Source organism: Aspergillus ibericus (genome assembly GCF_003184845.1).
Source record: "Aspergillus ibericus CBS 121593 unplaced genomic scaffold BO80scaffold_13, whole genome shotgun sequence".
NCBI classification, from domain to species: Eukaryota; Fungi; Ascomycota; class Eurotiomycetes; order Eurotiales; family Aspergillaceae; genus Aspergillus; species Aspergillus ibericus.
The window spans coordinates 102,337-121,908 of NW_020292111.1; the positions used below are offsets into that span (position 1 = coordinate 102,337).

Consider the following 19,572-nt stretch of genomic DNA (forward strand, 5'->3'; position numbering starts at 1 on the left):
CTTCTGAATATAGGGGATATGCATTGACAACACTGCCATAGGATATGGCATACAGCATAGCACGTCCATTGAATTTGTTTTCAGATAATACCAAGGATAGTATGATCCTGCTAGAACACCGTCTGTGTCAAACATAGTAGCGAAGATAGTTAATCAGTCACAGAATCCAGAGCGAAAGGGAGACTAACTTACATGACATAATCATACGATCGGACGAACATGTCAGTTGTAGAAAGCCAAGGGGAAGTATCAAATGGACAAGAAGGAGAAACGAGAGAAGGTAACAAAAAAGTGAAGGTAGAAAGGAGTTGGACAGTAGAGAGTGTGGTGGCAAACGCCGGGCAAGATACCTTGTTTTCATAGGGAGGTTCCGCTGTTCCATACGCAGGTGGAGTAGTAATGCACCACACAGCACATTGGTTTGATCAGCAGCACTGGAGGAGCTGGTGCATATACTCTGTCTGTTGGTATTTGGGGATAGCAGTCTGTTAGATGGGATGTTGAATTGAGGTGGAGGATTGGCTTGTTGAACGAAGGAAGGAAATTAGTGGCTGGTGCTTGTAGATGCTTCTATTTGGTGGCTGGGAGAGGACGGAGTCGGAAGACTACAACTCTGCAAGGCAGGGTAACGGCATTTTGATATGGTTTGATTGAGGGTAGAGTAGTTCAAAGTATAATTCACAGCCCGTGTTCTGGTTCCATCAACCTCTGGCATCGTAAAGCAGTCTCCTGATGGAAACCAGCTGCATGAATGCTTCCCTTCCATCACATCGAATATACAGTGTGCACTGGCGCAAGACCGTGATGAAATATGAGCCGACTCAGTCTGTTGCTTAATCGACGAGCATGTAGAAGACCAGAGTGTACCGGAAAAGTCGCAGCTGCTAGGCCAGCCATTACAGGCAGTCTATTGTTCAGAATTCGCCGGGACGACCATGGCCAGACTTAATGTGCAATATTCACTGTTCCTGTCATGACCCACGACAACACGGAACAGTCGTGACTGTGATTTCAGATCCCATGCTAACGCTGCTTGGTAAAACGACAAAGCAGAGTAGGGTGTTGAGCAATAAGCCATTTGCAATACCCCTAGTGCTGTTTATGCGTCTTGTCAACCTCCTTGAAAAGCTTTGTTGAATCCTGTCTCGTGGCTATATCCCATCTGCGTATCGATCACCTCCCAGTACTCAGCTGCTCTAATCCTGGCTTGTTATCTGCTGTCATCATCTCAGTGCCGAGCTTCTCTGAATCGGTTTGTGGCCGCATACCGCCTCTGCTTCACCACTTTTTGCTGAGCTTCTTTGTATCCAGTCTAGTGACAGCTTAAATCATGGCGCCGATTGATATCGAAGAAGTCCGCAGAAGGATTGAGGCTGCACAGTTGGAGGCCTACCAAAACCAAAACCCTGAAACAGGTTGGATGCCTCCCGTGCTTCATTATCGGCCTTCTCATAAGGAACAGAGAATCAGGAACAAGACACCACTCAGAATCGAGACTTTGTCAGACCTCATCTTAGCGCCGCTGACCTAGAAGTAATCAAGCTTTTGGAAGTCGTGCGTGATATAGAATGGGTCACCAAGGATGGCGTAAGTTTGGTGCGGAAGATTAAGTCAAGGGAAGCGACAACGGCAGCGGTGCTATACCGACGCGGTGTTGAGGTTCCACCATGCACCCGTTGCCAAAAACTTGGTCCCTTTGCACGCTGTGTAATTGTTCCTATGTACCGTGGAAGGTCCGTGCATCGCGCGGCTTGCTCCAACTGTATCTTCTACCACCATGGAACATACTGTTCCCACAGGCAGGAGTTCCAGAAGACAGAGAGACAGGATTGGACGTTTGCGGACAGCGAGTAGGCCGTCCTCCGACCGCGTCAAGACACCAGCTGACACTAGATGCTCTAGCCATGTGTTGGCGGCCGGCGGGCTACGGGCTGCCTTACGAGCAGCCGGTCAAACCGGAGTCGAATTCATCAACGCCCAACCGGCAGCAGCTTCCGCAACAGCTCAACCGGCAGTAGCTCAACCGACAGCAACTCAGCCTGCAGCAGCTCAGCCCGCAGCAACTCAACCGGCAGCAACTCAACCGGCAGCAACTCAATCGGCAGCAACTCAACCGGCAGCAACTCAACCTGCAGTAGCTCAAGCCGCAGCAGCTCAACTAGAGGAGGCGCAGCCCGAAGACTTTGAGGCAGAAGCGCAAACGAACATGCAGCCAGAAGGGATGGAAATGGAAACGGTCAACTTTGATGAGTATGGTGAGTATGTCCAAGAGCATACCGATCCCCGGATGTCGGGGGTACCATCCCTCAGGATGTTAGACGGACTTCTCGGCATCAGGCAGACAGAAAAAGATCCAGGCTGATTGCATAGCTTTAGTTCCCGATGCACCGGACCCGGTAGTGGCGTCACAATCTCAGTCGCCCACCCCGCAGCCCGACCCGCTCGGCTTGTGTGCGTACCATATCGATGATGAAGACGATTATTGGAAATTTCGGTTGACCCCTGCAACTCCTCGTGACGACTAGGAAGTGGGTCATTGCAGAGACAGGGCGCACTGCATCCTACGAGTGAAACCGTGAACTTGAGCTATCAACTGGTGCGATGATGGGGCCAGGTAGATTTGCCGTGGATCTCTTTTCCGGTCTGATATGACGATACTCTTCGCCTCATTGTGGATGTTGATAGTGAACTCCAGAACACGGGGCAGTTTGTTTGTTTCTCTTTTCTTTTCGTTGTGTTTGTTGTTAATCATTCCTTTTCGTTGTTTTTCATTCTTTTTTTTCTTCGTTTCTTATTTTATGTGAATGTAGTTAGCGAGAGGCAAGCACCAGCGAGGGCTGCCGTGCAGATAATGATACAAGGGGTAAGGATATAATGCATGGAAGATGATCGTAGGTGAGCGCGGTGACGGGAAGTTCATGGCGTTGTTGTGTTAAGCCTACAGCCGGGCGGATGGGGGCACGGGCCAGGAGTCACGTGGGCGGATAGGACCACACGCGAGGCTCTCAGACACTCACCATCCCTCTCACTTCCTCCCGCCATGCCGCCTGTCCTCCCGGAGCCAGTGCTCCTGTGCTGATTCTCAACTCTTTCTCCGATCTCCCCCAAACACCTGCCGTCGGGATACTGACTCCCGCGTGCAACACCCCCTCCTCCGGTACGTCTCCCTCCCCTTAGTGCCCCGTACTCTAGAGTGCTGCTGGAGATCCCGCCACAGCCGGGGCTCCAGCCATACCCCAGGCCTGACGCTATATCCACGCACGACTTTATCCCGGGTCCCCATCCTCCCCGGGGAAGGTGCTTCCACGCACTCCCTGAACCCCCGTTTCCTCCTGCTCTCCATGATGTCCCCTGTCCTTAATTTTCCTGGCTCGGGTGTCTTTTCCCAATGAGAGTCGTGAGTTTCTTCCCCGATGACGCTGATGCACCCTACTAGACCCTCCACCCCCCACCATCTGTCGCCATGGCGGACCCCACCGATCTGAACCTGGATGCCCCCAGTGATCTTCAGGACATTCCGGACATGTCCATGCAATTGCTTCCGCCTCCGGAGGGCACCTATCCTGACAAGTAAGTATGGCCCGTTCCCTTCCTCCCCCTCCTTGCCACCTGTCGGGTAGCGGACCGGTCCGCTGTGGCTCCATAGTGGATCTGATGGCTCACATCGTGGTGATCTTCAAGAGCGACGCTCCTCGCCGCTGTGCAGGCGCACGGCAAGGCTCATGGATACAATGTTGTAGTCAAGTCGTCCAGCACTCCCACGGAAAAGAAACCGGGGCGGACGGCCAAGGTTTGGCTACGGTGCGATCGCGGTGGCCACTATCGCCCGCGGAACGGTCTTACGGAGGAGACCAGGAAGCGGCGGCGAACATCCCGGTTGATGGACTGTCCGTTCATGCTAGTTGCAGCTGGAACTCCTGGCATTTGGACGCTGACCGTCCTGAACGCCACGCATAACCACGGCCCGATTGTCGAGAAGCCTCGGCAGGTCCCTCATCATAAGGTCCGGAAGGGCCAGATCGCAGCGGTGCCCTACGATTGGCCGCACGATGCGACGCTGACCCCCTATACGACGGCGTTAGTAATTATAGACATGCAGAAGGACTGTGCGTATTATCCCAGGCTGTCGTGTGGGTCCCTGGCCGAGTTTTACTAATGAGATGCCAACACAGTCTGCGTGCCGGGTGGATACATGGATATTCAGGGCTACGACATATCGGCTAATCAGGCACTAATTCCGAAACTGCAGCACTTGCTGAGTGCATTCCGCTCGGCGGGGTTTCCCATCTACCACACCCGTGAAGGTACGAGCAACGCTGGACCTTCCCCTTTTTTGCATTGCTGACGCTGTCCAGGCCATCGGCCCGATCTGTCGACGCTGTCGAGCAGAGAGGCGTACCGGTCACGGAATAATGCTGCAGGCATGGGGATTGGGTCTCCGGGACCGCTGGGTCGTCTGCTCATACGTGGCGAGGTGGGTCATGACACCGTCGACGAACTATACCCGATTCATGGCGAGCCCGTGATCGATAAACCAGGCCGGGGGGCATTCGCCCATACGGATTTCGAACTCATCCTCCGCAATCGCGGCATCAAGAACCTGGTGCTGACGGGGGTGACGACGGATGTGTGCGTTGCGACGACGATGCGCGAGGCCAACGACCGGGGGTTCGACTGTGTGGTTCTGGAGGACGGCACGGCGGCCAGCGAGCCATCTCTCCATCTGAGCACGATCGAGTCCGTCAAGATGGAGGGCGGGATCTTTGGGGCAGTGGCCAAGCTGGAGGATGTGATGCACGCGGTCGAGAACTTCAAAGCGGTGACTGTGAAGAAGCTGGCTCCACAGATGGGGGTGTGATTCCGATTTATGATTTTCTTCCTCAGCATTGACTTGGCGAAATTGGCTTGCGCATTAGCGGTGCAATGAGCCGGATAGGGGAGTCGTTTGGGCAAGATTATGACGATAGATATGAAATAACTTATGGATTATGCATCATGGTATCATACGCAAACCATGCCTTACTAACGCCTAACCCCATAACAACAAAAAGGAAAAGAAAAAGGGAAAATTATAACCACTTCCTCCCCGCCGCCGTAACCCTCCCCCGAAACACCGAACTCTTAATCTCCATCCCCTGTCGATAAAACGGACTCATCACCGTCTTGACATAATTCTCATACACCTCCGTCATGAACTGCCGCACGGCCTCCTCCGTCTGCGGCGACGTGGGATTGGCCGCCACCGAGCTCGCCGACGCGCGCGACGAGCTCCCACCAGATCCCAGCAATAGTGAACCCGACATCGAGCCCCCGGCCCCGGCACTATTGGAAGGTAATTGCGGCGGTTGATGCAGAAGCAGGAATCTGGCTCCGGAGGGAGTCAGAAAGGCGGATATATATGCGCTTGCGGGTGGGTAGGTGTCGATGTGTTTTAGATACCTATTCCAGCACAATCGTTAGCATTGATCATCACCATCACCATTATCATATCCGACACTATCCATGCAGGTCCAATTGCCCATGCCCATGCGCACTCCGCACCCGCAACCCCGACACCACCATAACCAGGGAAAAGGAAAAGAAAAAGGAAAAGGGGGAAATTACATATTCCCATTCATCCACTGCGCCTCCTCGACGACATCTAAACTCGAATGAATAATGAATTGGTTCATGTATTGCGCTGTATCTGGGAACCGGAAGCGGGCGATGCCATCGCCGCCGGATTTGGATGTTCCGAAGGCGATGTTGAAGAGGGGGACGTCGGTGGGGGAGAGGATGGTGAAGTAGTAGGACATTTTCCTCGCTTTTTCTTTTGTTTTACGTCTCCGGTTGGGTCTTGGTGGGTGAGGGGTGTAGTAAGTGAGTGGGTGAGTGAGTGAGTGGTACGGGGAATGGGGGAATGGGGGAATGGGGGAGATCGGAGGTGATGCGGGCAATCATGGCAGTAATTCTACTGTTCGGGCGGTGTTTGGATGGGATGATAGATGGGTGGGTCACGTGGTGATAAGATGAGATCGACACGTGATGAGCGCATCATACTTTCCACTCCATCCATCTTTCTAGTTCATCTCTCACATTCAATCTCATTCCCTCATACCATACCTACCCTACAACCCACAGAACACAAACAATGCCCCCCCCACTATCCTACGGCCTCAACCTCCCCACTAAACCCACCTCCAAACCCAAGCCCGGACTCAACCCTCTTGGCGGCCAAAAACGCAAGAAAACCATCTTCGACGATTCCGACTCGGACACTGAATCTCCCTCCACCACCAAGAACAATAATGCTGGCAACGAGATTGAGATCTCGACGATAGGCGGGATCGAAGAATCCAGCACTTTCCCAACCACCGGGAAAACCCACCGCGAAGGAGGCGAAGGGGACTCACGACCGCAGAAACGCAAACTGCTTGCGCCTGGAGCGACGGCGGGATCGAAGCCACCGAATTTGAAACCGTTGAGTAAGAAGTCGATTTTCGCGGATGATGACGATGAGGAAGATGGTGCTGGGAAGGGGGAGAATGCCACAGTCTACGGATTAAACCCGTCGTCTACAAGCGGCCAGAAAAAGGAATACACGAACTTGTCGGCCCTGCATAGCAGTCGGAAACATGCCTCCGAGGCAGAGACCCTCGATCCGTCGATATATTCCTACGATGCGGTGTACGATAGTCTACATGCGAAACCGGACGGGAAGAAAAAGGCGGCGGCGGAGGAGAAAGGGGCGGGGAATGAAGTGCCGAAGTATATGACGTCGTTGTTGAAGAGCGCGGAGGTGCGGAAGCGGGATCAGATGCGGGCGCGGGATCGGCTGTTGGCGAAGGAGCGGGAGGCGGAGGGAGATGAGTTTGCGGATAAGGAGAAGTTCGTGACGGCGGCGTATAAGGCGCAGCAGGAGGAGTTGCGGCGGGTGCAGGCGGAGGAGGAGGCACGGGAGAAAGAGGAGGAGGAGCGGCGGAGGAAGAATGGGGGGTCCGGGATGGTGGGGTTCTATCGGGATATGTTGTCGCGAGGGGAGGAGAGGCATGAGGCGGTGGTGAAGGCTGCGGAGGAGGCGGCGAAACGGGTGAAAGATGGAGTGGTGGAGGAGGGGGCGGAGGAGGAGGAGAAGAAGAAGAAGGAGAAGTCGGAGGCACAGGTGGCGGCGGAGTTGAATGCCAAGGGGGCGCATATTGCGGTCAATGATGAGGGTCAGGTGGTGGATAAGCGACAGTTGTTGTCGGCGGGGTTGAATGTTGCACCGAAGCCAAAGGCCGCGCCGAAGGATGCGGCAGCGGCAGCGGCATCGCGGGCATCGGTGCAGGCGAGGTTCGGGGCTCAGCGGCAAGCCGAGCGGGGTGGCCAGCGCGCGCGCCAGACGGAGATGATAGCGTCGCAGTTGGAGGAGCGGGCGCGACAGGAGGAAGAGGCCGAGGCGGCGCGGCAGAAGGAGATTGCGGAGCGGAGTCGCAGTCGCAAGACGGAGGGCGAGGTGATGAGTGCGAAGGAGCGGTATTTGGCCAGAAAGAGGGAACGCGAGGCTGCGGCGAAGAAGGCGTAGTGGATGTATTCTTATGCATCGTTGGCGTTGGTCTAGTTTCTGTACATTATATGATATCATGAATGATTGCCAGACAGGATGGCTTGGATTTGCTGACATACGAGGACTGATTAGCATTGGTCTAATTGGCAAGCCCAAACCGCCTAGACCATGATCGACAACGCTATCGAACCCTAGCAAGAATGGCATGTCTGATTGTGGTACTAACTAATAGGTTACAGCCACTCTATAATTCAATGTCGTTACTCGTTAATAATCACAACCTAACGCCAGGAATGCTATTCTGACTCTGTTGTCTAATAAATGCACTGCATCTGTAAGATCCGAACAAGAACGCCATCTGATCATGCGGTAAGGGCAAAACTGAGCCCCATCAGGACCATTCCTCCAATAGCGAACCCCGTGCACATTCCCCGGTGGTGAGTCAGCGTGAGTCCCTCGCTGTATAGTTGCAAAGCAACGGAGACCATGACCCCCGCTGTGGCGGCAAACATGCCACCGTACACGCCCCATGACGGCCCGGTGGCCTCATCGCCGTTGGCACGACGAGCCCCCCAGATCCACAGAGCGGCCAGGGCAGCGCCCGCCGGTTGACTGATGCCGCCTAGCAGGCTCGACCAGAACATGGCCCAGCCGCGCGAATGAAGGGCGAGGTACAGAGGCAGGGCCATGGCAAATCCCTCGCTGATGTTGTGGATGAAGAGAGCCAAGAAAACGGTGAGTCCTAGAGTCGGGCTTGCATGGTTGGTAGCATAGGTGATAAAACCCTCCGGCAGCTTATGCAGGGCGATGGCTATCGACGTCTGCAGGCCAATTGCCAGAAAGGCGTTCTGTGGCACATGGTGGTGGTGTTGAGGATTTCCGGGCTTAGTTCCATCCTCGGACGTCGCATCCTCGTCATCAAGGTGTCCGGTCCGGGACGAGGATGAGCTCGCTTCATGAGGGAGGCTGTGCGACGGCAGGCCTGCCTCCAAATCCTCCGGTCGTGTCGAGTCGATTTGTCCGGCGATGCTGTGGGGGTGCGGAAGGGGCGGGCGCACGGTGCCATCGTCCGCGACAGAAATTTCCGAGCCCTCGAGCGTCTTGGTGCACTCGTGCCCACAGGCTTGTGAAAAGCCAAAGCAAGGGCCATTTTCATCGCAATGGGGTTTGACTCCAACAACAAGACGGCTGAGGCGGCGTGTCAGGCGGATACGCAACGATTCCTCGTGCAACAAGGCGGGGTCTGCCATCGTAGGGAGAGTGACAGTGGCCGGGGAAGACTTGTACGACCGCGTCAAAAGAGGAGTCCGTTCGCTCATGTTATTCGAGTCGTGTGCATGCAGATGCCCATCTGGTTTGCCACCATGTTCAGGATCGGAGCCGGCGTGTGGCTCATGGGTATGGGCACAGTCGACGACATGAGACGGAATGTACCGATGTAGAAGTGCCGACGCCAGACGGATGACAACTACGCCAGCCAGAAAGAGCCCGATCAGGATGTAGGCCGCCAGAGAGGGAGACAACCCGGCCCGGATAAGGTATCTGTGGGAGGTAGGGAGCATGCTGTATAGGGAGGTGAAGAGCTGGCGCGGTTAGCAGTGCTCGAGGCATTGGAACAACCGGTAAGAGATACCATGACACCCGCGCTCAGACTGAGCGAGGCAGACAAGAAAGCATTGTTATGGACGATCTGAAAGCTCTTGCGGCGAGAGAACCGCCGCAAGATGAGATCGATGCAAATGACCGACGACCCCAGGACACAGGCTGGACTATATAAGCTAGTGGAATCGAAGATGGAGAAGTAGACTTACCCACGCCCGACACGGCGCTCATGACCCAGCCCCGAAGGTCATTGCTGGCGGCCATGATGGAGAAAGTGGGGGATGCCACAAAACGAGGCCAGACGGGAAAAGACTGGCGGATGAAAGAAAGAGTTTCTGAGGGAAGAAAGAGAGTTTGGGGGGACTTCATGATATCATGTCACGCGGCGGCGATTAGATAACCCCGGCGGGCGAGGACCTTGCGGGCCACCCCGGGGCCTTAGCCCTGCGGCCCTCCTCCAGCCTGGCCAGGCACTGCTGGCCCTTGCCTTGTCTCGCATCGTGGGCGATGGATTGTTCTCCATACACTGGCAACGATGCGGTTTTTCTAGGGCTCGACCGGGAACCAGCCGGGCGGGGTGTAAACGGACATTTCTAATGGCACGACAACCATCCGCTGCTGCTGCCTGTCCTACTTTCCAGCCCCTTGTACAACTCATCATGCCTCTACGCCCCTTTCTCCCGCTCTCCCTGCTATCCGACCCCAAGGTCCTCGGGCTAAATTCTTATTGACCGTATGCACGCCACTCCACTGGACGAGTCAGATGACAGTTCAAACATACGATATCGAACAAGCGCAGCGCCACTTTGACGCACAGATATGAATGGATCGGAGTCCGCAGGGGATGGCGCGTAACTAGCTCTATGCATCCGCCATGGAGCTTGGGCTCATGCACGCGAGGCGTAACATGGTTGGCGGTATGCTTGCACTGATCAGGCCAGAGACGAGACTGAGTCAATATTTCTTGCCGGTTGCTGGTAAGGAAGAGAGGGACACATGGACACATTTGACCAGCCAGTTATCTGTGGTAGTCCTTCTGAAAGATATATTACATTACCTCAGTATTCAATTCTCATGCGCATAATCTGGCTGTCGTTCAGAGGGTCTTCTGACCAAAGAAGAAATTATATGTTTTAGACGTAGACCTCTGCGTCCTGTTTACCGTGAGTACGCAGATTCTCATCCAAGCGTCGTAGTGGCATCTTCTTTAGTTGCCAGATATGTGGGCTTGGTATGCGCCGTCGATATCATAACCAGGTGTTGATCTCTCCAGAAAAGACACCAGTGCAAGCAACAGCATCCGTGGACTCTCCCTTAGTTGAATGCACTCTTCGCAAAGGGAAATGGCAGGTTTTGAACCAAGAGACGGCGGGGTTGCTGGTGGGTTAGTGCGACGACTGGCTTGAAAGGGCACGATGAATGGTCGGTCAGAGTGAGTCTAATACTTTAGTGATGCGTTAGTGGGTCATCAAGCACCAGTAGCACTCTAGTTTAAGCGGACATTGACATACCCCGAGAGTCTAATCCTGCCAGTGGTCAATGCCTGGAAGTCATCGGCCAAAGTCGATATTTATATCTCTCTTTGTTGCCTTGTCAAACATCAGATGTAGCACTGGTTTCCGACGACAAAGGACGGAGTCTGTCACAGCAGAGCTTGTCTGTCTCGTCGCCCATCTTCTGATGCTTGTAAGGTAGGTCAGGGAATAGGTCCATTTCATGTGATAATAGTCGAACACCCTGGATATCCGTAGACTGGGGTAATGAATTCTAGTCCAGAATCATTCAGTCGAGATTCCCCTCTTGTCGTCGTTCAGATAAGCTGCAACTCTTTACCACCACTCGGAGGATATAGAGGTGATACAGATGCAACTCCATCCATCCTTCACTTAAAAAATGGATATCATTGGAAGCAAGCCGAGTAGCCAGGAGAGATGGGGAACATCCGTACACCAAGGTGAAGGACAACGTGGATATGCCCCGAGCAGTGCAACCACACGCGTCGCACAGCCTGATCCAGCTATGAAAGCGAGTAACCTGAGGACGCCTCGAGGCTGGCCGTCGGGGAGGAGTGACGTACAACCCGTCACATGATAGAGACCAGCCAGCACTTGAAAAACATCCACTCGATCCTCCTCCATCTCGGGCTACACAGCCATTCGACTCGATACCTCACGAATATCCCTTTGTCCGAAGGTCATCTTGCCATCTCGCATTGAAAAGGACCAACAACCCACCCAACCGACTCGAGGATTCTCTTCATCTGCATCCTCTTCTCCCGTATCTTTGGACCAAAGCAGGTACGCAACAAGCAACCTCAATCATGTCTCCCACCATCTCCCTTGGTAGTCTCCTGGTTCTGATTCTCGTCTCCACCAGCTCCGCCATGTCTCTCACTCGCTACACCGCGCCCATCCCCGAGGGTGCGAAAGTGGTTGAGACGCGCGAGCAGCTCAACCAAGCAGCCAGGCAAAACCCCCAAACTGTCCTGTATGATCAGGATGGTGGCTACATGTTGAAAGACGAGGACGGAACCGTGGTGGCTGTCGCCGCTGACTCTCTGTGTCCTGAGTTGGACCAAGCCGTCGCTGAAGTCGAGGCCAAACAGGCACAGGAGAAGCTGGCTGGCACTACTGGAGACCCAGGTGAAACCAAACGAGACGTCAATGATGACCTGGGTGCTAATCGTCCCCTACGGTGTTCTCATCCTAGATGCTTCAATTCCGCCATCTGTCTGACCTATACCGATTGTCACGTCTGCTTGCGACATAACCACTGCATTTGAGGGGGTGTCTGGACTGGTTGGCGTGGAGGTATCGGAGTTTGATACGTGGTGGCTTGCAAGGGTGGGAAGGGTGGGATTGGACTGAGTATGTGACAACTGGGTGGTCTGGGTGATTCGAAAGTCAGGTGCACAGGCAACGAAGGAGGCGAATCTGGACAGATGACTTCCCATAGTGCATTTCTTACTGAGCTTGGTATGGGAATTACATGATGCGCTGTCGACTTTCTAGGGCTATTGCTTATGTGTCGTGGTTTAAGCGAGTAAAAGTATGGCTTGGTGCTTCGATGCGTATCGAAAATGCGTAGAGGCTACTTCTAGTCTTATACAAAGAAGGCTCTAGCTACACATCCGCATTTCCTGTAGCCCATGCCAACAAGATGTGCACAAGGCACAAACCATTTATACTTTCAGATACATTAAGTTCAGTGACAAAAAAAGGAGCATTAAGTGCTTTAAGGCTTATGCTGCCTCATATTGTTCTATATGAGGATGTTGTAACCGGCTCACGGCGATCTACAAAAGGGCTGCATCGAAGAACTAACAGTGGAAAAGCAATCTAAGCACCTATCGTCTGCATTATTGGCAGGAGTTATACGGAATCAAGCCGAGGCCATCCGCAAAGCAAAGATAAAAATATCATTCGGCAATCGGATTCTGAACGCTACGCTCAAGAGCTTCGTCGGCAGTCGGACATTGAGCATCCAAACCAATAGCTTGGTTACAAATGTCAATAAAGTGTTCCGTCGTCATCATCCTGGCGATATTCAGTGGTAGCGTGGAGCAAATCCTATCCGAGAACTGCCTACCCTCTTCTCCCAGGTCTTCCACCCACCGGAGCAAGATGCAGGTGGCTTGAAAAGGCGCCACGTACATGCCTACCAGGTCTGAGGCCATAATTGCCCTCTTCAACTCGGTAACGTATTCGCGGACGGAATTATACTCGTTGCGTTGGAAGCCAAGAGCTTTCTCCCACTTCTCCCTGGCCGAGTGGGCATCGGTAATTCGGACGATGACTTCCACGGCATTCAGGTATTCGACTGGGGATCGAATATTGTAGCAACCCCAGCGAGGGCTGTTACGGATCTCATGCGACACCCGGGACCTCAGCCAGTTCAGAACACATCCTGCCAGATGCTTCCAGTATTCGTAACCTTCTTCATGGGGCTCAGGAGCGGGAATTTTTGGCTCGACCAAGACCAGTAATCCCAGGCGCTGCAGCTCAGCCTTGACTTGGTTCATCCATGGGATCATATGCTCAGGACCCTCCAAGACGTCTATCAGGGCCAGTGGAAGTGGGTTCTCAGTCATTGTACCCGCAGACTGAGGTAGAAGGCTTGCCTGAGTGATCCTGAATATCTGCAAAGACTCCATCCTGGGAACGGCGGCGGAAGGTAAGATGGCTGGTGGACAGAGAGAATCATCGCGTAGGGCTGAAGGGAGGTTAAATAGGCTCGATGGACTTTCACTGTTTCGGGAATCTCCATTGTTTGGGGCTTTGCCTTGATGCTAATCTCATAGCTTCAGGCATTTCCAGAAACTCATTGAAAATAAGGTGAAACCATTGTCTAGCAGGGATAGGAAGCCGTAGAGCGATGCATCAGGAACGGTCATCTGCCCGTGGCGGTCATCCGACCAGCTCCGACGTGAGACCGGCATATAAAGAACCCACCAGCGCCTTGTTCGGGCCATGTCAGCTATCGCATCGCAAGGTTGGTGGAAACTGGCCAATTTCTCTGTGGATAAGGGAAAGACGGAGATGTTTGGGGATTTCCCTTTTGATCGCCGTATACTTCCGATCATCTGATTGCCGCCCGCTGATTGGCTTTCCGCTTGAGCTTCAATTTTACCCTCTTCGGCATCCAGGATTTCTCCTTCCGACCCATTTTCTCCAATCCGCCGCGCCCTTCCTCCGCCCTCACCCTCGACTTCTTCCCCATCTCTCCCCGCTCTTCTCGCCTCCTCCTCCTCCTCCTCCTCCTTCTCCTCGAGCCTTTATTCCTCCTCCCCTCCACACACACCATGTCCAAGGCCACCATTGCGGCCATTGCCGCCGCCAGTGCGGCCACCGGCGCCGGCCTGACGGCTCTCCTCTACTCGTCCCCCAAACCTCAGCCTCAACAGCAGCAGCAGCAACAGATCTCAATTTCTCCACCTCCCTCCTCCACAGCCAAGCTCCCCGCCCCTCAACCCGCTGCTCCCTCTCTCGCTCCTAAACCCACCAGCCTCGCCCCCGTCGACCCAGCCGGCATCTACCAATATGGCTTCCCCGGCCCCGTCGCCGACACACTCCTTTCCGCGCCCCTAGCCGGCGCGTACGACCGTCGCATGCGCAACCCCTCCTGGGTCGCCGAACACATCACCCCTCAATCCCTCGCCCAGAAGAACGCCGACCGCAAGAGCAGCACCTTCTACGAAGACACCACCATCCCGCCGCTCTTCCGCGCCAAACTGGCCGACTACTTCCGCTCGGGCTACGATCGCGGCCACCAGGTCCCCGCCGCCGACGCCAAATGGTCCCAGGGCGCCATGGACGCCACGTTCGCGTTGACCAACATGTGTCCCCAGGTCGGAGAGGGCTTCAACCGCGACTACTGGGCGCACTTTGAGGAATTCTGCCGCGACTTGGCCAAGAAGTATCCCTCCGTTCGCGTCGTCACTGGTCCTCTGTACCTGCCTTCCCGTGATCAGGATGGCAAGTGGCGCGTCTCGTACGAGGTTATCGGTAACCCGCCTAACGTTGCCGTCCCGACCCACTTCTATAAGGTGATCTATGCGGAGGAGAGCCCGGCCACGGCTGGAAAGGTCGCGCTGGGCGCGTTCGTGCTGCCCAATGCTCGTATCTCGAATGATAAGCGGTTGGCTGAGTTTGAGGTGCCGTTGGAGGCGGTCGAGCGGGCGAGCGGTTTGGAGTTCGCGGGCAAGCTGGATGCTGGTCGTCGTAAGCGTCTGTGCCAGGAGGTCAAGTGCGATGTTGTTGTCCGCGAGTTCAACAATGCCAACAAGCGGTCTTAGGCGTGGTATAGTGTAGATTGGTGCCTGGATTGCTGTGAACACAGCGAGGACGGCGTTTCGCCGGGCCGGGGAACCTATGATTATTGTACTCTAGACTATTATTATTCCCTCGTCGGCATTGGATATTATTTCGGCTACACCACTGTATAGCTTAATACGGCATTCATATCAAATTGAAGAAAAGTCTCCAAATGAATATGGTCTAGATGCTGTCTCGACAGCCACCCCCCAACGATATAAACCCAATGCAGTCGATAATATACACATCCACATACAAACCCATCACATCACGCCTCACCACCCCAACTCCACGCTCAAACCCACCCACCCACCCCCAACACCCTCCCCCCCAAAACAAAAACCACCATCAACACTGAAACGCGACCCCCGTCTTCGTCGCAGCATTCCCACCCCGACCCGCAAACCCCGTCCCCTCGGAACTAACCGCCACCAAACCAGGCCGAATCCCCTCCTTATCCTTCTTTTTCTTCTTCGCTGAGCTAGAGTCTTTCGCGTCGCTTGACGGCGTAACATCCGTCTCACAGACGTAGCAGAGAATCCGCCCATGTAGGGCGGCGGTCTGCTCCTGTTCTTCTTTAGTGGCGTGCGGGTCTGGCGCGTCGTGCGGAGTCATGAATTTGGTGACGCATGGTTGGCAGATGACGTGGCCGCAGGGTTTTGTTACTATTGAGTTATTATGTGTTAGAATTTGCCGTGGACAACTTGTAGAGGGGCGCAGAAGGGGGGAGGGGAGAGCATACGCATTGCTTTGAGCCCATTGGTCAAGGTCTTCTTGCAACTGGGACACACCCGGGCCATAGAACCATCAGAGGCTTTCTCCTCAGTGAAATGGACCTCAACTAGAGACTTGAGCGAGTAGGGATGACGATTAGAGTCGGTAGAAGCCGGACAGATAGGGGACAACTTGACGGCCTTATTGGCGGCGATTTCATTCGGATCGGTGGTAGGTGTGAGCGAGGGGACCCAGAAGGATGGAAGGGCCGATTTATTCGATTCCTGGTGTAGCAGCGTTAGCAATTATCCCTTCCTGTTCCTAATCGACATAGACTGAAGGAGAAATAGAGATAGAACACACCTTCTCCCTCTTCAACTCATCCTTCAACCGTTCCTGTTCCTCGCGCGCCATCTTCGCCATCTCCTTCTCATCCAACTCAAACACCTTCTTCCGCTTCCCATCAACTTCTACCTCTCTCGCCTTAAACGCCGCCAACGCCTCCGTCGTCTCGGCTTTTCGTTTCTTCGACAGTTCAGCACCCGGTGTGCCGTTTTTCTTTGCCGCTTCTAATCCCATGCTCACGAGCTCAAAGTCGTGGAGTTCTCGCGTTCGCGCTTCTTCTAGTGCCCGTTCTTCTTCCTCCGCGAGACGTTTCTTGGCTTCATCGCGCTCTTTTTCGAGTCGTTTGATTTCCTGGCGCTGGGCGAGAAGGTCGCTGATGGCGCATTCGCGACAGAAGAGGTCACCGTTGGTGGCGCAGGCCACGACGGGGGCGCGCGCGGGGTGTAGACACAGGCGACATGAGCCGAAGGGGAGGAAGGAGTCGCGGCCGATGACGCCGCGTTTGGTGCCCCAGTTGGAGCGGAGGAGGTCGCGCTCGTAGGAGGTGAAGTGAGGGAGGGAGGTGTTGCGTTTGGAATGGGCCATGGTAGGTGTTCTGGGGTGTAAGAGGATTAATTGGTTGCGTTGGTGTTCATGAATGGAGTATTTGCGCGGAAGATATTGCGGAGTGGGGGAGGAAAAGCGGAGGTCGAGTGCGGAGTACGAATGGGGGAAGGCGAAGAGAGAAGATCGTGGGGGAACCAATGGTGATGAAAGATTAATTACATTAATGAGTAGACATGCCAATAAGAGAAACAAGGCAAAAATGCGATGGTGGAAGAAAAGAAACCAGGTGAAGCCGGCGAGAGAAAGATGAAGCTGGATGGCGGCCGCGGATTATGTCATGCCGTCTCTCGATGGCTCCGACTTCATCTCATCCTCCTCGCCATGTCGGCTCTTCCTGCAGTCATAAAGGAACCAGATACCACATTAATATCATAATATGTTCAAGTCCAACAAAGGAAGCCAGCCGTCAGTCATAATCATGAGTCGTCAAATCCAAGTGGAGCATAATCTGGGAATGGCATCACCGCTTTAAAGCCTCATTTGATGGCTCTCTGACAATCGCAGCAGACATTGTATTCGGGCCCTCTCTCCCTCTTCTCGTCCTTCTCCTTCCTCTGACATCTCTTGGGATGCTTCTTTCGTGATTGTTCCCGCTATCACATGAGCATGTTAGTACACGCTGGCCTTGGATCAATGCAGGGGTCGTAAACTCACCAGCATCTTGTCCTTCATGTACACACCCACGAGGTTGGTCTCCTGAAGGATGTCCCAACAGACGTCATAAAAATCCTTCTCGGGATCAATGCAATCTGGATTACGTTCCTCGGGCTCCTGGCGTGGCTTCTTTGACATCGGCCGGCTCTTGTTCGGCTGGTCCTTGGACCGATGAGGCTCGACGGCTTTGTCGCCTGTGCTTGCCACCTTTTCGAGCGCCGCTTTAGCTTCTTCGGAGGCCGCTCTAATCACTGCCAGAGTCTCGTCCCACAAACTGTCATTGAGATGCTCTAGCGTCGAGGCCTTGGAGGTTGAAGCGATCCAGGCTTGTTTGGCTTGTTCGAGATCATTGGTGGCCTTGGCCGTGTCTCTCAAGAGAGCCTCCATCTCTTGGGAAGCCGCCCTCGCGGCCTTTGTGAACGCTTCAGTCTCTTCCGAGCCAGCTGCCATCACCGCCAGGGTCTCATCCCACCAGCTCCCCGCGAGACGCTCTAGCTTCAAGGAAGTCGCCGCCACCGATTCCATCCAGGCTTTCTTATTTGCTTCAAAATCCATGCTGTTTTTATCCGTATCCAGATCTTTGGAAGTCGTCTCTTGTGACCCCGGAGTACTTGGTGTTGGGGGCTTCCCTGTTCCAGGCAGATCAAATTCACTGCTGGGGTTGCCTGGAACCGGCCCTTCTTTATTCCCTATTGGGGCCTGTTCTGGCATATTGGTCCTGACGGGGCCACTGCTTTCTCCCAGACTACACGGCGTTGGAGGCATGTCAAGTTCTCCGATTTCATCGGTTTCTGTGGGATACTCATTGCAATCATGGTGCTCAAGATAGTCCTTGCTTTCTGCAAAAGCTAGAAGTCTCACAGGGAGCGGAACGCCGCCATCTTCGGTATCTGCCTGGCTTTCAATGTCGGTATCAATAAGCTCTTCGCCTCTGTGGTCGCTTTCTGAATCTTCACCCTCGGCCTGTTCTCCAGGTCCGGAGAAATCGGTGTCTGCCGCACAACTATGGCCATCGCTATAGTTTGCCTCTGACCTGAGTTCGTCGTCAGGTGTCTCACTTCCGGTCACTTCAAACGTTCTGTCTCCGTTACTGGACAGGCTGGAATCATGATCGGCCGCAGTATGCTCCTCGAGCCTTTTATCCTCGCCGTCAGTTTCCGATAATGCCTGCAGAGTACATGAGAAGATGATGATTGGAGGCCTGAAGAACAACTTTGAAGCTAAGAATCGTCAGCTAATGGTCTCTCCTCCATAACCATAACGCTGATAGCCAATACAACCCTTTCTTTAGCAGACAGGCACTTACCGATTCGCCTCTCCAAATAGGGAGGATGTTCGCGGCCTTTGAAGGCATCATGAACCCGCACTTCAATCGACACATAGATTTTCAGAAACCAAATGGGTGACACGCTATCGCAGATCACAAGGAAAGCCTCGAAAACACTCTCGAAAGCATCAAGAGCTAGGATCCTTCCGAGACCTAAACAGCAACAATCTGATCAGCATGACTCGACGTGAAAGCAGCCTGCGTCCACGTAACCGACAAATCAAGGACAAAAACAACAAAAGAACGGAAAACATACATCTTACCAGCTCTACACACGTCCTCACAACCAGATAGACATACCCCCCCGTACAAAGAAGCCAAAGGCATATGGAATACCCCAAGGCCGCATACACCAGCAACTTGGTCTTGATCATGATGTCTACCGATCCGGAAGGAACCGTCCGCGGAACTTAGCTTGTATCCGAGATCAAGTTCCGCAATACGCGGAAGACCCCAGAAGATGGAAAAGCCACGTCTGGGGAAGCAGCAAGCCACCACGCCACCAGGAATGAACGAACGAACGAACGAACAAGAAAGGCCTAAGCAGTCCACCTTTAAAACAACTTAATGAAGAAGGGAGAAAGAACCCAATAACCACACCAGGGCAGAGCACAGCAGAGCAGAAGAAGTACACTCGCGTGCGCATCAAGCAGCACTCAGCATAAATCCGGCACGCGCCACCAATCCACCATTAAAAAGAACCACAGTAGCAAAGCGCGAAATCCCAAATCCAAATCAAAAGCAAAAGAGAAAACGAAAAAAGCAAAGAAGATCCCCAGCACATTTATAAGAAAAAAAGTCCACCCCTCCCAACGAACCAAACCAGTCATAGTTCGAACAGCACAAGAGATGACATTCACATTCACCTAGGCTCGCTCCATCCATTTCTTCCGTCATCTTCTCTCAATCACAACGAAGAAGAAGAACAAGAAGAAGATTCCGGCCTCTTGTGTCCATGTGACTGATTCCCTATACTAGATGTGATG

General features: G+C 53.7%; 10 protein-coding genes across 10 annotated transcripts; 5 read left to right on the forward strand and 5 right to left on the reverse strand.

Moving 5' to 3' along the window:
• Positions 1-1,330: 1,330 nt before the first annotated feature.
• Positions 1,331-2,525, forward strand: BO80DRAFT_443622 (uncharacterized protein; the record flags this gene model as incomplete). Its single annotated transcript, XM_025721369.1, has 5 exons — positions 1,331-1,415; positions 1,463-1,587; positions 1,804-1,850; positions 1,903-2,255; positions 2,377-2,525. 5 exons carry the CDS (start codon positions 1,331-1,333, stop codon positions 2,523-2,525), a joined length of 759 nt encoding a protein of 252 aa, XP_025576639.1.
• A 584-nt stretch (positions 2,526-3,109) lies between these two features.
• On the forward strand, positions 3,110-4,997 carry BO80DRAFT_423739 (cysteine hydrolase family protein). Its single transcript, XM_025719116.1, has 4 exons — positions 3,110-3,570; positions 3,682-4,106; positions 4,173-4,304; positions 4,356-4,997. Exons 1-4 carry the CDS (start codon positions 3,464-3,466, stop codon positions 4,856-4,858), a joined length of 1,167 nt encoding a protein of 388 aa, XP_025576640.1. The 5' UTR covers positions 3,110-3,463; the 3' UTR covers positions 4,859-4,997.
• Positions 4,968-5,912, reverse strand: BO80DRAFT_463541 (TRAPP subunit TRS20). The gene is made up of 2 exons (XM_025722601.1): positions 5,605-5,912; positions 4,968-5,439 (listed from the first exon to the last, which is right to left on the reverse strand). The coding sequence occupies exons 1-2, from the start codon at positions 5,793-5,795 to the stop codon at positions 5,070-5,072; spliced, it is 561 nt and encodes a 186-aa protein (XP_025576641.1). The 5' UTR covers positions 5,796-5,912; the 3' UTR covers positions 4,968-5,069.
• Positions 5,913-6,070: 158 nt separating this feature from the next.
• Positions 6,071-7,800, forward strand: BO80DRAFT_423741 (splicing regulator NSRP1-like domain-containing protein). The gene has a single exon (XM_025719117.1). The coding sequence runs from the start codon at positions 6,131-6,133 to the stop codon at positions 7,541-7,543; it is 1,413 nt and encodes a 470-aa protein (XP_025576642.1). The 5' UTR covers positions 6,071-6,130; the 3' UTR covers positions 7,544-7,800.
• On the reverse strand, positions 7,721-9,445 carry BO80DRAFT_423742 (Zn(2+) transporter ZRT3). The gene is made up of 3 exons (XM_025719118.1): positions 9,337-9,445; positions 9,159-9,289; positions 7,721-9,108 (listed from the first exon to the last, which is right to left on the reverse strand). Exons 1-3 carry the CDS (start codon positions 9,389-9,391, stop codon positions 7,888-7,890), a joined length of 1,407 nt encoding a protein of 468 aa, XP_025576643.1. The 5' UTR covers positions 9,392-9,445; the 3' UTR covers positions 7,721-7,887.
• A 1,844-nt stretch (positions 9,446-11,289) lies between these two features.
• On the forward strand, positions 11,290-11,909 carry BO80DRAFT_463544 (uncharacterized protein; the record flags this gene model as incomplete). Its single annotated transcript, XM_025722602.1, has 2 exons — positions 11,290-11,424; positions 11,504-11,909. Exon 2 carries the CDS (start codon positions 11,511-11,513, stop codon positions 11,907-11,909), a length of 399 nt encoding a protein of 132 aa, XP_025576644.1. The 5' UTR covers positions 11,290-11,424; positions 11,504-11,510.
• Positions 11,910-12,545: 636 nt separating this feature from the next.
• On the reverse strand, positions 12,546-13,217 carry BO80DRAFT_463545 (uncharacterized protein; the record flags this gene model as incomplete). Its single annotated transcript, XM_025722603.1, has 1 exon — positions 12,546-13,217. The coding sequence occupies one exon, from the start codon at positions 13,215-13,217 to the stop codon at positions 12,546-12,548; it is 672 nt and encodes a 223-aa protein (XP_025576645.1).
• Positions 13,218-13,612: 395 nt separating this feature from the next.
• Positions 13,613-15,099, forward strand: BO80DRAFT_423743 (DNA/RNA non-specific endonuclease). Its single transcript, XM_025719119.1, has one exon. The coding sequence runs from the start codon at positions 13,929-13,931 to the stop codon at positions 14,919-14,921; it is 993 nt and encodes a 330-aa protein (XP_025576646.1). The 5' UTR covers positions 13,613-13,928; the 3' UTR covers positions 14,922-15,099.
• Positions 15,100-15,282: 183 nt separating this feature from the next.
• Positions 15,283-16,824, reverse strand: BO80DRAFT_378648 (putative RING finger domain protein). The gene is made up of 3 exons (XM_025716748.1): positions 16,018-16,824; positions 15,683-15,938; positions 15,283-15,605 (listed from the first exon to the last, which is right to left on the reverse strand). The coding sequence occupies exons 1-3, from the start codon at positions 16,582-16,584 to the stop codon at positions 15,289-15,291; spliced, it is 1,140 nt and encodes a 379-aa protein (XP_025576647.1). The 5' UTR covers positions 16,585-16,824; the 3' UTR covers positions 15,283-15,288.
• BO80DRAFT_463548 (uncharacterized protein) lies at positions 16,787-18,960 on the reverse strand (the record flags this gene model as incomplete). Its single annotated transcript, XM_025722604.1, has 4 exons — positions 16,787-17,198; positions 17,260-18,479; positions 18,566-18,739; positions 18,843-18,960. 4 exons carry the CDS (start codon positions 18,958-18,960, stop codon positions 17,082-17,084), a joined length of 1,629 nt encoding a protein of 542 aa, XP_025576648.1. The 3' UTR covers positions 16,787-17,081.
• Between the last annotated feature and the right edge of the window lie 612 nt (positions 18,961-19,572).

Coding starts and splice junctions, on each gene's coding strand:
- BO80DRAFT_423741 (XM_025719117.1), top strand. CDS start 6,131: ATGCCCCCCCCACTATCCTACGGCCTCAACCTCCCCACTAAACCCACC.
- BO80DRAFT_423743 (XM_025719119.1), top strand. CDS start 13,929: ATGTCCAAGGCCACCATTGCGGCCATTGCCGCCGCCAGTGCGGCCACC.
- BO80DRAFT_423739 (XM_025719116.1), top strand. CDS start 3,464: ATGGCGGACCCCACCGATCTGAACCTGGATGCCCCCAGTGATCTTCAG. Junction 3,571..3,681: donor GAGGGCACCTATCCTGACAA/GTAAGTATGGCC, acceptor GTGATCTTCAAG/AGCGACGCTCCTCGCCGCTG. Junction 4,305..4,355: donor CATCTACCACACCCGTGAAG/GTACGAGCAACG, acceptor GACGCTGTCCAG/GCCATCGGCCCGATCTGTCG.
- BO80DRAFT_423742 (XM_025719118.1), bottom strand. CDS start 9,391: ATGGCCGCCAGCAATGACCTTCGGGGCTGGGTCATGAGCGCCGTGTCG. Junction 9,290..9,336: donor GAGCGCCGTGTCGGGCGTGG/GTAAGTCTACTT, acceptor TATATAGTCCAG/CCTGTGTCCTGGGGTCGTCG. Junction 9,109..9,158: donor GTCTGAGCGCGGGTGTCATG/GTATCTCTTACC, acceptor TAACCGCGCCAG/CTCTTCACCTCCCTATACAG.
- BO80DRAFT_378648 (XM_025716748.1), bottom strand. CDS start 16,584: ATGGCCCATTCCAAACGCAACACCTCCCTCCCTCACTTCACCTCCTAC. Junction 15,939..16,017: donor ATGAGTTGAAGAGGGAGAAG/GTGTGTTCTATC, acceptor CTGCTACACCAG/GAATCGAATAAATCGGCCCT. Junction 15,606..15,682: donor CAATGGGCTCAAAGCAATGC/GTATGCTCTCCC, acceptor ATAACTCAATAG/TAACAAAACCCTGCGGCCAC.
- BO80DRAFT_463541 (XM_025722601.1), bottom strand. CDS start 5,795: ATGTCCTACTACTTCACCATCCTCTCCCCCACCGACGTCCCCCTCTTC. Junction 5,440..5,604: donor CAGTGGATGAATGGGAATAT/GTAATTTCCCCC, acceptor GTGCTGGAATAG/GTATCTAAAACACATCGACA.